Here is a 16,165-nt window from a genome sequence, read left to right on the forward strand (position 1 = left end):
AACGGACCAACAAGAGCACAGGCCAAATACACACTTGCTCATTTATTTAAAAATGTTTCACTATTTACATTTGCTTGGCTGGGAACATAAGTATGTTTTTTTTTTTAATATTATTGTCTGCATACAAATTACTGAATAATCTTTGACTGTGCTGAGTAAAGTAATACTACTACTACTACTATTAATAATAATAATAATAATAATAACAATAATGTAATAATGTAATAAATGTCAAAATATGTTTTTATTAAATACCATCACATCATTGGAATTCAGGTTATGTACAAATGTTTCCATACCTGATTCAGGAGTGTACACGCTTTTCCTTTATGATTAATACCTGCATTCTTTATTATACACAGGCAACATGCTGTCTGTAAGTACGAGAGGTGAATCTCCTTCGAGATCTTCTTTATGTGATGCGTTTAAAACAATGACAAAATAAATAAATAAAAGACAGATAAAATCAAGAAACCGAAAGAAGAGAGTCGCTTTGGAGGAAAATGCCTGCGAATGAACAAATGTAAATGCAAACACTCAAGGTATCTGTCCTTTTTACAATAATATTTTGCTTTTTATTATAAATAAATGTACATTCCTTACAAATTGATTCATTAAATTAGCTAACTGATAATCATAAGGATAAGTGCAAGCGTAAAAAAAAGAGATTATTTACTCAAAACAGGAATAACCACAGATTTCCTTTCCTGCGGCCTGAAGGGGATCAAGTGGAAATTTACAGTATGAACAAGAAGCACAAGCAGCCGTGGCTTTGTATCAAATTACAGCAAGTGACAGTGTTTAATTAAACGCGTACTTGAAATAAAGATCGTTCAAGCTACCGTGATGTTAGTTATGTTAGTGCAAAAAAAAAAAATCCTGGCAAAAAAAGACCAAGATCAAAATAACACTATAAAAATTTACACAATCTTAATTAAAAACCTCAGAAAGTCTTTCTGGTGTTTGCTAGTAGGTATGTGTCGATAATCAGTTGTACAATATACAGACATATTTGACTTAAAACATAAAATATAAACACAGTATGAACAAAATATCTTCACTAGAGGTGATGTGACTTAACCCCTTAAACTCCCAGGTCCTGGGGTTCAAATTCTCATAACGGTTACTGAATAATTCACTAAATAATATTATGATTTAAGGAAACTAAATGTCGGTTGAACATTTGCCAGGTTTGTATTGGATTTCATTTTTAATCTGTTTTGTTACAGAGGTACAAACGTCTACAGTGTAGACTTAATACTTATGATATTTGATTTGTTGCTACGGTGATATGGGAGAACACTCCACTTTTCTGTTTTTTTTTTTCCCAAGTAACCCTCAGTGCAGAGCGAAATGTCCCGGGGGTGGAGTCGGACCTGATCCAGCTCCTCCTACCTGCACGGAGTTGAGCCAAAAGTCCAGGAGATGGAGACAGCTCAGTGATTTTCAGGTTTAATGTGGAGTTTCATACTGTACAGTTGTACAAGCCTCAGTGTAAGTCGTTACTATAGAAACCATAACGCATTAGAATGAGCGCATTAATATAAACCTGTAATTTGCCTTGCAGCCGGAACTACCGTCAGAGTTGCCGTTATAGAAAACTGTTTATGAAATTGTTTATGAAACTAGTGTGATATGAATATTTGATATCGACACATGCCTGTTTGCTAGCATGCTGCTGCGTTCGTGTGAGTGAAAACAGCGATGTTTCCAGGAGAGGCACTTTAAACAAAAGTCCTTTAAAAACAAAAACTTTGTTATAAAACTAGCTGCCATCTAACGGTGTGCTAAAATAGTGCTCGGCTGTGATCGGCGTTCTCGAGTACCACTTTGATATTGCTGTCAGAGGCGAGTTGCCGTCTCGCTGCAACACGCAGCTCGGACCTTTGGCGGGAACGGCGTGAGCTCAACACTGCCGTGTTTTCTGTTCTCACGGTTCTGGCTGAGTGGGGAAGAAATCGGCGGTCCTGAACACAGAGGGAATCTCCTGCTGCTGCTGCTGCTGCTGCTGCGCTGCTCGTTTGGGGCTGGATGGTTTCTGGGAAAGGGAAAAAAAAAGCTAGATGAATCACAGCCACTGTTTAGAATAACACTGCAATTCACACACCTTCAATAAACCGTGGAGAAACTGGAAACTCTTGGCTCGTACACTCTGGGTGCGACTCCACCACAGAAGACAAAAGACTTGGTACAGGATGTGCAGGGCGATAAAAGAGGACGTACTGATGGTATCATCATAACAGTGGAACTACAGAAGTTTGAAGCAGGAAGTGAATTCTGCTCTTCATACCAGAACCTGAAGTACCACTGATCAAATGATATAATTATACAATGCAATGTGGCAGGACTTGCCACCATAAAGGAGAATTATCTCCGTGGGTGAGATAGTTACAGTACTTTCAAGTGAGATAATCTTTTCAAGGATCTTATCAAGTGTAACACAGATAATGCTCAACACAGAATGCTCAACACTGAACCTTTGGCAAACCGTCTTCAGTATTTTATCTCAACTCTTACATGTTTTTTTTTTGGCTGCTTTGACCATGTGACTGAAAATTTTATTTACTAGCTAATTTAAGTTAAATAGCTAGGAATAATGGTGTAATGTTAGCAGGCTGCTAATCATATGACGCACTTAGCTACTGCCACAGACACTTTGCATCCAGTGCTAACAGCTAAAGCTAGTCAACAATATCAAAAATAAATAAATAGATAAATAAATAAATATTTAAAAAAGCTTAATGGGAACATATAATTTTTTTTTTCAGATAGCCTTTTAGAATGCCTTTGACAAAAGAAGTCATTGAAATAATTCTCATGGCTGGATCAGGAAGCGGTTGCGATGGACATGCAATTACACGCATAACACCAGATGTGTTAATACGAGTTCATCATGAGCAGGAGCATCGACTCTGTGTGTGTTTTATAAAGAAATAGCAATCACGTTAATAAAGATACATTTTGCTAAAAAGTGTTAATTTCCTCTATGTATGCAGAATTTTGGGACTCCCTGTACTATAAAATTACTGGTTTGTACCACATGTTATTTTGTGAGTCTATTTGTGTAACTGTTATTTTGTCAACACTTAAAAATATGTATTACATAAGGACATGTACTTTTTATCTGTTTATAGTTACATTAATGCTGTGGAACAAAAGACAAACTGGGAAAACCAGAAAGCACAAACTGCTCTGTCCTGAAGACTTTCCTGTTACAGAAAGCGTACTGACCCTGGAGACTCCTTCCATAAACGTAAATAAAAAGAAAAAAAAAAAAAACTTCACTGAATCAATGATTATATGTTTGTCGTTGTTAAATAACAGGATGCTTTTGAATCCATTTATTAGGCTTAGATTATCCCCACTAGGCTTATGCGATATAGCGATTTTATCATCTCGCAATGATATCCAGTGGTGTTTACTCTGATTATAGAATATTACCAGACCTGCTGACCTTTACGCATTTTGCATAGGAGCTCAGAAGTGTAAAATCAGAGTACGCTAGTACAAGTTTATCACTCAATAATACCCCAAAGGAGCAGTCTGTTTCTCCCCAAATAAAATGGGGGATGAGTCAATCGACATATGAATCAGGAATGATTAGAAAATATTAATTAACAGCGTCTGGAAACTCCGCCCCCTTCCCCTCATCTCACATGCTCCAGACTCGTCTAGGAAAAATGTTTTGAGTTCATTAATGTGAAATGAAATCTATCCGTGTATATTTGACTTAGCTAACATTACACAAGTATATAGTTAACACCAGTTAAGTGTTTTTATTGCCACTGAAATATTTAAGCCAAAAACTGTTAAAAATAGTACTTTTGATTTTCGGCAGAACGAGAAAAAGGATGACAATTTGACCTAAAATGGTGAAATAATAATAAAAAAAAAGCATATGGTGTAAGATGGTATAATAATGAAAGATTATAGCTGCTTTTAAGAAGTGTCAGGACAAACCCCAAGCCTTAGAACCAGGTGAAGCATGAAATGCTGACTTGGCAGAAACCTTGCTGCTTTGCTGCCACCTTCAGGTGTGGCATTATTGCTCGAACAGCATGCAACAAATGCAAAGTTTTTTAAACTGTTAAACAGAATATAATCTGAACAATTTTTTTTTTTTTGGAGAAATTGAGCAGTTATTCATAAGAAAAAAGACAGTGCATTGTCTAACTGTTCAAAGAATGCAGAAGAAAGCAAGAAACAGTAACAGGAGACGTGTTTTTTTTTTTTTTTTAAATCATGACCAAATTAAACCACTACCTCTGTCAGACTGTTAGCAGTTATCTCTTTATATACTTTGTAGCTAGCTCTAATAATACAAAGTCAGGACATTTTACAACATTCTGCAGCAACTCTTCCTTGTAACATAATATCCCCAACTCCCATTAGCTTTGTCAGCAAACGTTACTTGTTAACATTAATTCTACAATTAAACAACAGTGTTTGAGAACATTGGAGCAGGAAACCCTTCCGTCTTTAACACATGTGCCCTAGAGACTGACCTGAATGTTTACAGTTTGTACAATGTTATACAGTCACACACCGTTTTGTAACATTACTTACATTTAAAAATCCCGAGACGTTCATTGTTCGGAAAATCTTTTTGAAAGCACCAGGTAGAGTCCGGGCTTCACCTTCAGCCTCGATTACTTGCTCCTCCATGACACTCACGTTGGCTGCGACCATCTTCACAAAAGCCTCGAGAGAAAACGGATATAAATACACATGTGTAACAATGTACACATTGTTGTATATTAGCTGATCATATAGCACATGCTGTTATTTAACATATAAATACCTCCAGCTTATCGATTTTCCTGTAAATCTGTCTCATGTCCTCGGATTTTTTGTAAATCTGAGGCAGGCTGATGTTCACGATCTGAGAGGTGTCATTGCGAATCTGCAGAAAAGGAATTATTTGTGAATTATGTTGTGTTTCACTGTAATGAGAGTTAAAGCAAACAGTTAAAAGCAATCATACGTGCAATTCTGTGTGTTTGTCATTAACTCACCATGTCCAGCATCCCTACAAACTCGTCCACTCGAGTGAGCATTTCTTCCAGACTCTTCTCCAGACATAAGATCTGCAATGGATACAGAAGTGGAAAAAGTCATAAATACAGCCAAGAGTGCAAGTAAAAGCTCCAGTTTGCTGCCCAGTCACATGACATATAGTAGCTAATGTCATGCACAATACAATACTTTGATCTTGACATATACTATAGCATGGTTATACTATACTACCATACTACTACTATGATTATACCTTACCACTAGTACTACTACTATCTACTAGTACTACTACTATCACCATACCATACTACCACTACTACATACTACTAATACAATACCACTGCTCCTGGTACTACCATACCACGATCACCATACCATACTACTACTACTACTCCATATATACTCCTGCTACTACCATTCTATACTACTGTTACGCACTACCACAACATGCTACCATTCTACTAATACATAGTACTCCAATATCATAATCAGATATCACTGCTGCATTCTACTGCTACTACCACCATACTATTACAACCATAGTACTATATCATATTAATACTATTACTTTTACTACACTACAACTACCACACCAACCATCACTACAAACTACTACTACCATAACACTCCTACTTTTACTAGCACACCATTATAGCCATACTACTACATACCACTACTCCCACACCAGTACAACTCTATTACTACCCTACTATTATTACTACTACCATACCACTGCAACCATACTACTGCATACTACCACTACTACCATAACACTACCATACTACTATGAAACAACTACCATAACACTACTACTACTACTACACAGTACTTATACAGTACTACTATTACTACTCCTACCATACTACCACTACTACCATAACACTAACACTATCATATTAGCATACTACTATGACACAACCACCACATCATTATCACCATATTACTACATACTACAACTATACACTACTACTACCATACCATTATGACCATACTACTACCATACTACTGCTACTACCATAACACTACTACACAGTACTAATACTACCACCATACTACTACTACTACCATACCACTACTACACAGTACTAATACTACCACCATACTACTGCTTCCATACCACTACTACACAGTATTAATACTACCACCACACTACTACTACCATCCCACTACTACACAGTACTTATACTACCACCATACTACTAACATAACACTACCACTACCATACTAGCATACTACTATGACAGCACTACTACTACCATAACACTACTATATAGTACTAATACTACCACCATACTAATACTACCATAACACTACTACATAGTACTAATACTACCACCATACTACTATTACATTGTACTAATACTACCAACATACTACTACTACTACTACTACCATTACTACCATAACACTACTACATTGTACTAATACTACCACCATACTACTATTACTACCATAACACTACTACACAGTACTAATACTACCACCATACTACTATTACTACCATAACACTACTACACAGTACTAATACTACCACCACACTACTGCTACTACTACTAGTACTACATAGTACTAATACTATCACCATGCTAGTACTACCATAACACTACTACACAGTACTGATACTACCACCATACTACTGCTACTACTACTAGTACTACATAGTACTAATACTATCACCATGCTAGTACTACCATAACACTACTACACAGTACTGATACTACCACCATACTACTACCATAACACTACTACACAGTACTAATACTACCACCATACTACTACCATAACACTACTACACAGTACTAATACTACCACCATGCTAGTACTACCATAACACTACTACACAGTACTAATACTACCACCACACTACTGCTACTACTACTAGTACTACACAGTACTAATACTATCACCATGCTAGTACTACCATAACACTACTACATAGTACTAATACTATCACCATGCTAGTACTACCATAACACTACTACATAGTACTAATACTATCACCATGCTAGTACTACCATAACACTACTACACAGTACTGATACTACCACCATGCTAGTACTACCATAACACTACTACACAGTACTAATACTACCACCATGCTAGTACTACCATAACACTACTACACAGTACTAATACTACCACCATGCTATTACTACCATAACACTACTACACAATACTAATACTACCACCATGCTATTACTACCATAACACTACTACACAATACTAATACTACCACCATGCTATTACTACCATAACACTACTACATAGTACTAATACTATCACCATGCTAGTACTACCATAACACTACTACATAGTACTAATACTATCACCATGCTAGTACTACCATAACACTACTACACAGTACTAATACTACCACCATGCTAGTACTACCATAACACTACTACACAGTACTAATACTACCACCATGCTATTACTACCATAACACTACTACACAATACTAATACTACCACCATGCTATTACTACCATAACACTACTACACAGTACTAATACTACCACCATACTACTACCATAACACTACTACACAGTACTAATACTACCACCATGCTATTACTACCATAACACTACTACACAGTACTAATACTACCACCATGCTATTACTACCATAACACTACTACACAGTACTAATACTACCACCATACTACTACCATAACACTACTACACAGTACTAATACTACCACCATACTACTACCATAACACTACTACACAGTACTAATACTACCACCATGCTAGTACTACCATAACACTACTACATAATACTAATACTACCACCATGCTAGTACTACCATAACACTACTACACAGTACTAACACTACCACCATGCTAGTACTACCATAACACTACTACACAGTACTAATACTACCACCATGCTACTACTACCATAACACTACTACACAGTACTAATACTACCACCATACTACTACCATAACACTACTACACAGTACTAATACTACCACCATGCTATTACTAACATAACACTACTACACAGTACTAATACTACCACCATACTACTACCATAACACTACTACACAGTACTAATACTACCACCATGCTACTACTACCATAACACTACTACACAGTACTAATACTACCACCATGCTATTACTAACATAACACTACTACACAGTACTAATACTACCACGGTAGTATGCGGTTTGGGACGAAGCCTACAGGAGAATACAGACACTACCCGGGATAATTGTGACTTGTACACATTGACAGCTGAGGAACCCTGAGGAACACAACACTGTGGATGACATTGCTCACCTCCTCGCCTGCGTCTGCTCGGATATAAGAGGAGTAACTAAGCGCAGTCTGTCTCAGGAGCTCATCCTCCTGCTCATGGACGGGACTCTGCGCAGCAGCACCATCCAGACTGGGACTCTGAGGCACGTTACCGCTGAAACTGGGACTTTCAGATCCGTTGCCGGCGAAACTGGGGCTCTGGGAGACGTTAAGTCCGAAGCTGGGGCTTTGGGAGACGTTTCCGTTGCTCAGGCCCTCGCTCAGCATGGACACAGTGCTGGCGCTTTGGGACACGATCCCGCTGTCTCGGCTCACCTCCTCACTCGACTCCTCCAGCGGAGACAACACCGGCGCCCGGCCTAACCGATGCTCCATATCCGCCTCCACAGATCTACCCGTGTGTCTTTGGAATGATATTCGCAGTTAAGTCTTCTTTGCTGATGTTTCACCAGACCGAGTCAGGTTAAGATGTTACTTCCGCATTCATCATGTGACTTCGACCCCTTCCCCCCTCCTTCCCCCCTCCGTCCCTCTCCGTACGGACCATCGTGAGGCTCAAAAAGTCGCTACCTGCCCTTTTGCTGATCGACTTTCCATCACCATTTCTCCATGGTAAAATCCACGTCGAGGTTTCAATACTTAGCTAAAAATACTTTTAAGTTTTTTTCCAAATGGGAACCACAAAATAAACATACTTCTGGATGTTTGTGCTGCATCTGTGCACTGTTATAGACTGTTGTGTGTGTTCATTCATTAATTACTTTTAGGATTGTCCTGCATTTGGCTCCATCCATATTGCCCTTTAACCCTGATCAGCTTTCCAAGCCGTGCTGATGAAAAGCTGCACTACCATGATGCCACCATGATGCCACCACCACCGTGCTTCATTGTGAGGATGGTGTAAAACTACAAAATGTGGAAACATATGATGGATCATTTTTTAATAAATAAAAACTGTTGTGTCACATTGTTGTGGTAAAAGAGGAATAACACTTCATGATGTGCTTGGAAAAGAATCAAATTCAGGGTGGTAAGTTGTAACTGTACCTACTCTTTGTTTCAGGCTACATAACACCATCCCAACACTGATTATTTTCCTATAACAGCACAATTTAAGTGTGTTATTCTTTATATAGCAAATGTTGTATTTGGTCTTAGAGAAAAAAAATGGGATTTTATGTAACCAGTGCTTGTCTGTGGCAATGGTATATGTTTACTCTTTTCTGCTATATATTAAAGTTGGGAAAATATCATTTATTTACATATGACCTGACAATTTCTTCAATTATCATAATGCTCCTATAAATCAAATGCTTCTATTCTTTAGGTTTTGCAACAATTCGAGTTATCAGGTTCAGCTCGAAGAAAAATGGGCTAATGCTTTTATAGAAAGTGACATTTAATAGAAGAAAAATATAAGTGTTAAGCAACAGGATAAACACAAACAAGAGAAATGATTGTTTATCTGGATCTGGACAGCAAATAACTCAACACTTCATATCATCATAAAATCAAGATTTTTATTCAAACTTAAAATTGTTGTACAGAGGGAAAAAACAAACGAAGAAAGGAAAACACAAAGACAATGTTTAAATTTCAGAAATTCTGCAGAATAAATATACATTTACTCTGATTTGAGGTGGTTCCTGGTATGTCGATGACCTCCAGTAGCAACCAGCAGAGGGTGACACAGATACGCATGTGAATGAAACTACGGAACACTCAGTGGCCAGATTATAGTGGATGCAGGAGTTATGAGTTATCCAGAGTCCCATGTTTGGGTCTAAGGCACACAGGATCATGAAGAGTACGTGGATACAAGTTGCCCACGCTAACATTAATGGACTCATCTAAAAAACTATCAGGTAACCGGAGTGCACACACCGTCAAAAAGATTCAAAAGCGAGTGACAGACAGACACCCAAACACACCATTCTTTAACTAAAGGGCTGAAAAATTAACAAACACTGACAGGATTCATGCTTTATATAATGATTGTTCCCAGATCCAGTGGTGATAAAAGTGCACAAAAGATTCCACCATGAAAAACAAATACAAATGTTTAGCAATTCTGATCTTAATTTGTTGGTTGGTTCTGTATTTTTATTAGTCCTGTGAGAATTTAGCATTTGTGTATCACGATGATGTCACATTAATGATGTCACATTAATGAGAAACAACCTAGAAGTAGTGGAGAAGTTGGTGCAAACCTTGGACTCCCAGAATGCAATGCAGCTATATGACGCAGCTGTGCTGAGCTATGGCTCAGCTCGTCAGCGATCTATGAGATGACTAGCGCGACGGCGTTGACAGTGGGTATTAGCATGAAAGTTTAAGCTGATGTGTTTAAGCAGAGTGTACAAATGAGGAGGTGAGAGAGCTGGACAGACTAAAGGACTAAAGCGCCGCTGCATCACTGTCTTAGGTAGAGATGAAGAGAGGACTAAATCCCATTGGCACTGTGGGTAATGTAGTATGTAGTAAGTGAAAACAGAGCAACATGTCAATCAAAGAAGTTCAAACTAATCTCATTTCATCTTGGACATCACTTAACATAACATACTAATTATAAAGATTAATACGCAAGTCGTTCAGGGCAGATTTTTCCTTTAAGGACAGTTAGCACCTGCATGTGGAAGCTAAACAAGCTGAGAACTGAGGCGTCTCTGAAGAACAGAGACTGTACACAGCTGTGTGTGCTCAGGTCATGAGCCCAAGTTGAGAATTAATTAGGAGGTACCTGACAAAAATGTGTGCTTGTTTGTCAGAAAACATCATGAAAGACATAACTCTGTGCTGCATTGCTGTATAGAGGATTTGGACACGTCTGATTCCCAGAACATAGAAAAAAAGAGGTTAAAACAGAGGATTTGTTTAACACTTTTTTGGTCACTGCATTACACGTGCTAATTCATAGTACAGATAGAGGAAAAAAAATCCCAACTGTGAGTACACGTGTCCAAACAAAAGAGTAAAACATCACAATATTCCTAAGATGCATTATCAAGAATGTTTAAAAAGAAAGAAACAAAGTCTTGATCCATGAAATCACAGTGATTCATGAAATTACAGTGTATTCGCCTACGTAACCTATAATACTCAGGCTGCTGGAATGAGATATAAAGCCACAGAACAGAGACATTTAACACTTTGGTAAAGTCACGAAAAGCTTGTGTTAATACGTTAGTGATGTTTATTTCTCCCAGTATTCCAGTGGACTGCTTGTGGTAGTGGAAAACCTTTGATATACTGTATTGTATGTAAGAAGTCATAGAGAGGCCTAAACCTTACAGATGTTCCGATGAGACATTTAGAAAAAAAAAAGTGATTTCTATATGCAAATCTTGATATAAATGACATTCATGTTAAATTAGTATGTAATCAGTGGCTCTGGAAAACTAATAAAAGGAAAAAAGAGAAAACAAAAGAGAAAAAAGAGACATGTACCACACTATTCCCTATGCATCCCCCGACAGACAAGATAAGACACGTCATTTAAGAACAAGTAAAAATTCAAGATGTTAAATTACATTTTACAAAAGGCTTTAAGAAAGCAGTGAAGTCCCAGGCTGTCAAGTCTGTTGCCCCAGTCTGTAAAGTCTCTGGGTGGGATTGCGTTAAGAGGGCGATATAACGATGCACCTCTGTCCAAGCGTGTGTGTGTTATAGAGTGATAACCATGCCGTCCTCCTCTACTCCGCCACTGGGCAGTGCCAGGCTGTGCCGAGGGTCTGTCCTCAGGCTGCTGAGGATTTTGTGGAGGCTGCCGTTGCTTTCCCTGGCGCCGTTGTAGGGCGTGTGATGGAGGTTCAGGTCTCTGTGAAGCCTGTAGCTCAGGCTGTTATGGCCTGTTCCGTTGAGGCTGGCGTTAGAGTGGAAGGATGCCGTGGACACGACGGAGAGCGGTCTGCTTTGGGGTTTGGGAGGCGAGGCAGAGGTCAGCTGAGTGGATCGAGATGTGAGCGATGCCAGAGAGGCGTTCGATTGGCGAGTCTGGCGACCGATGCTGTTCTCAATGACAATGTCCAACTCCTCATCGCTGTCCAGGTCATCGTGGCCGTAGCTGGAGCTCACGGCAGGCATGGAAGATGGCAGAGACTGCATGCTGGTGATGCCCGAGCTGCTGCTGCTATCCGAAGACTGACCCGAACTTCCTGACACGCGGCTGGCACGCACAACATTGTTACGCTGATTAGCCGGCTTCACCGTAACGATCAAGTTGTGGCTGTTGGCGATCATCATGTCGGTGACCTGGTCTAGAGTCTTGCCCGTCACCTCAATTCCGTTGACCTCAAGAACCTCATCGTTGACGGCGAGCAGACCAGTTCCTTCAGCCAGGCCTCCAGGGACCAGGCGCGAGATGAAGATACCTGGCACCTTCTCGAGACCGTGTGCTGTGACGCGTACGCTGGTGCCGTCTCGGATGTAGAACCCGAGCGGTTTGTGCGAGCCGTAACGGTACAGCCTCACACGCCGGTGCGACTCGGGCACGATGTCCACGTCGATGATAGACGACACAGGACGGAAATCCTGAGGAAGGCCGATGCGGATGTGCGGCCGCTTCCTGTTCAGGTCGTTGCGCAGGGCGACCCCAGCCTTCTTCTTTCGGGTTAGTGTGTTGGTGCCGAAGGTGCTGTAGTCAATTTCCTCTGCAAAAGAAATAAAAAAGAAGATGGTAAGGCTGTTAGCATTGTTTGCATCTGACTCAGAGTTTTCAGTTTCATATAAGCAGCAGGCTAATATCCACACATCACTTTACAGTGACTACTGTAAGCTCATCTACCATAAAGACACTAATAAATGGGGTAAAGTTAATTCAAAAATGATCAAATGCGCAACAAAATCATAGTGTAAAGTGTCTCAGCCTCAAATGCCTAAAATAGTATCCATTTTAGTTTGACTCCAAAGAGTGTGCTCCCCAATATTATTTACTTTAGGGTTAACAATTTGAAATTTTCAAGGTAGGAGAGCCTAGTCTAAAAATGTCACAGTATCACGGTATTAATCGACCACTAATAACACACAAGTCGGTGGTGAAAATCAAAGGAAAATTCTATTATGAAATCTTTGCACATCCTTGTGTTTATAACAAAAACAAAATGAAATAAACAGTTAAAACTGTCAGTATTTCAATTCAATTCAATTTATTTATATAGCGCTTCTAACAATGGACATCGTCACAAAGCAGCTTTACAGGAACCCGGATATAGATTTAAATATCCCTATATATCACGTTGGTGTTGGAAGCTGAAAGAGAGAGTAGCTGTGAGGGAAAAATGTACCTAGTGTGGCAGTATGTAACCAAATGTAGAGAGCTGTTTAGTTAGCTGTTTAGCGGTTTAGTTCTGCTCAATAGTGCTATGTTCTTCTGTGCATTTCATAGCCATCGTTTATGTTAAAGTTACAAACATGCCACGAGTGGAAGCAGAGGTAACAGAGCCAAGTAACGTGTTTATAACAGTAGCGGATTTCATAGGAAAAGGGTTTTCACTACAGTCACATCTCTTGTGCAGAGAAACGGAGGTTACTGTAGTATGATTTAGGGTGAATCCAGATGGAAGAGGTTGTAAATTTTTTTGGGGAGTCGCAGCCAGATAGAAAATGGATGAGAGCCAATGGAGTAAGGAACCTGATCAGAATGAGTAGGTAGTATGTAACCGTCAGAGCGTACACCATGACTAACTTTGACAACCCTAACAAGTAAGATATCTAACCAGCCATCGTCTTCTGACACAGAAACCCTCCAGGAGAACGTGATGGGCGGATCGGGAACGAATAGTTAAGCAGTTTACGGCTCTCTACACACCCTGCTGTCGGATGCCTTTTGTGCCTCTGCTAATGACGGAGTTTCCCTAGAAGACCACACAGCAGTTTAATGAGGATTCTCAGGGAGCACATGGTCCACAGCAATCAATGGCATATTCAGACAACCACAGCTATGCAAGGTGCATACCACCACTACAAACACCATCCCGGTTACAGCCGCTGCCCAGCATGGAGTTTAACTAACAGACACCGCCTGTTCAAACACGCTCCGATATATTTAACAATACTCATGTGAAGCCTCGGAGTTTTATCAAAGCGGCACTTTGTGGTTATTGTTAGGCAGCAGGAGCAATCTGACTGGGTGCAGACATACTTTTATTATGTGCTGGAATTCAGCCGCGAGTGCAAGTCCACTGATAGGAAACACATTGGATAGCTTGACTCTCTTGCTCTCTCTCATTCTTTCTCTCGCTCTCTCTCGCTCTCTCTATGGCACTCGACAGACCTCCACCCTTACTTGCTCTTATCTCAGACAAAATAAGTGCACCTCATGTCTTGAGGTCCATGAAACGGTTTGGAATAAGTGAAAGCAGGTCAAGTATTGGAGCATAAAGTACCTCCTGCTCAGATTATTATCCTGGATATTCAGCCTGGAACTAGACGTCAAGACATTTGGTCCAGGGTGTGACTGGATGTTTTGGGGTTTAAAATCCCAGGATAGCTAGAGACACCACTGAGCCATGCGGTTAAAGGAATACTCCAGTGTTTTTCTACGAGATCTCTCTCTACTCCATCTTTAGCATGTGTGTGAATACAACACACAGCAATTACAAAATGTTCCCTGTATTCTGAAAAGAACAGAACACACACCGAGCGAAAATGAGCTTATAACAGAAGTCTATGGGGCAGTCGCTGAACTCATCGACAAACATTTACAGAAAACTCATATTTTTTGTAAAATGTTTTCATCATTGCATATTATTAGCATGAGTATTTCTAAATAAAGCTATAAATCTGTATGCTTTTAGAGATTTTCAGAGAGAAGAATTTTTGGTTACGCGTTATTGATCATGGTCGAATAAAACTCCTAAAGAAGATCTTTCATCTTCAAGTGTAAGAGCCACAGTTTTAAATTCATGCTATATAGTTACATATCATAAACTTTTACTGGTGAAATTCCACAACTGCCCTAGACACACTTGACATTTTTTTCTCAACCCTCTGCATAGATATTACATGGAAACCAATGGGATGCAGCCACAAGGCAGGTGGCATGTGGCCACTTAAAAAGCACTGGCGATGGCTTTTTTTTTTTTTTTTTGGTCATAGTGATGCGCTTCCAAAAGTTTGACTTCTTTGGATAAGCAACAAGTGCTTTTTATTTCCTGAGTAATCAGGTCCTAAGTTTGGGGGCAAGCAAGAAAAATCAACATGGAGGAAAGAGTGCCAGTGAAATATAAGGAGATTTACAACGTCCTGAATCAAAAATAATTAACTGCAAAAAAAAGTGCTCTGGCCGATGGATTTTCTGTTAATCAAAACAAAACCACGCCAAATGTGGAAGCACCCTAACACTTGCGATTTTGAGTAAACAGATTTCTTTTGTTGTTGTTTTTTCTCAGTATAAGGAAACACACTACCAACGCAATGGATAAAGATGAACGCTTTAACCCTTGTCTTAGCTCTATGCTTGAATCATATTCACTTACAAGTCGTTTAGGATATTACTAGCAAATATATAACTGTAAATAAATAAATAAAGTCTTAACTATGAAGTTGACCAAAGAGTCTTATTGCAAATAGGAACGTAACATTGAACACTTTTGCTAAAACAAAAAATCCAGGTGGCGTTTATTTGCCTCCAGCAGGTGAGGTATGTTAATATGAGGCTCAGCATGGGTAGACCATCTGAGACACTGAGGCATGGTGGGAAAACAAACACACTAATCTAACGCTGCCTAGACGTTTCCAGACATAGTGATGGCCGTGGCGCACAGCCTACTAGACAGAACACAAAGTCTGGCTAAAATAGGCAGGAAAATGCACATCCATTTTAAGATTTCCTGCACGATAGGGCCAAACCTCAAAAACATTTTGGTCAAACAAGGCTCAACATCA

At 39.4% G+C, this 16,165-nt stretch overlaps 2 protein-coding genes across 3 annotated transcripts in view; both read right to left on the minus strand.

Moving 5' to 3' along the window:
- Nucleotides 1-552: 552 nt before the first annotated feature.
- On the minus strand, nucleotides 553-8,787 carry bloc1s4 (biogenesis of lysosomal organelles complex-1, subunit 4, cappuccino). The gene is made up of 5 exons (XM_026942103.3): nucleotides 8,303-8,787; nucleotides 5,016-5,087; nucleotides 4,802-4,903; nucleotides 4,567-4,701; nucleotides 553-2,038 (listed from the first exon to the last, which is right to left on the minus strand). The coding sequence occupies exons 1-5, from the start codon at nucleotides 8,654-8,656 to the stop codon at nucleotides 1,931-1,933; spliced, it is 771 nt and encodes a 256-aa protein (XP_026797904.3). The 5' UTR covers nucleotides 8,657-8,787; the 3' UTR covers nucleotides 553-1,930.
- A 994-nt stretch (nucleotides 8,788-9,781) lies between these two features.
- Nucleotides 9,782-16,165, minus strand: part of pard6gb (par-6 family cell polarity regulator gamma b) — a 38,215-nt gene continuing 31,831 nt past the window's right edge. For both annotated transcript variants that reach the window (XM_026942423.3, XM_053231268.1), the window contains exon 3: nucleotides 9,782-12,930. In XM_026942423.3, coding sequence (XP_026798224.1) covers nucleotides 11,945-12,930 — 986 coding nt within the window. In that variant the 3' untranslated portion in view covers nucleotides 9,782-11,944. The remainder of the gene's footprint in view (nucleotides 12,931-16,165) is intronic.

This window comes from Pangasianodon hypophthalmus, chromosome 29, assembly GCF_027358585.1.
Source record: "Pangasianodon hypophthalmus isolate fPanHyp1 chromosome 29, fPanHyp1.pri, whole genome shotgun sequence".
NCBI classification, from domain to species: Eukaryota; Metazoa; Chordata; class Actinopteri; order Siluriformes; family Pangasiidae; genus Pangasianodon; species Pangasianodon hypophthalmus.

Excerpts from the sequence above, each read along its gene's own strand:
- bloc1s4 (XM_026942103.3), bottom strand. The coding sequence starts at position 8,656 with ATGGAGCATCGGTTAGGCCGGGCGCCGGTGTTGTCTCCGCTGGAGGAG. Across the intron at positions 5,088-8,302 it reads GAGCAGACGCAGGCGAGGAG|ATCTTATGTCTGGAGAAGAG; the intron begins GTGAGCAATGTC and ends TATCCATTGCAG. Across the intron at positions 4,904-5,015 it reads TTGTAGGGATGCTGGACATG|ATTCGCAATGACACCTCTCA; the intron begins GTGAGTTAATGA and ends CCTTTTCTGCAG.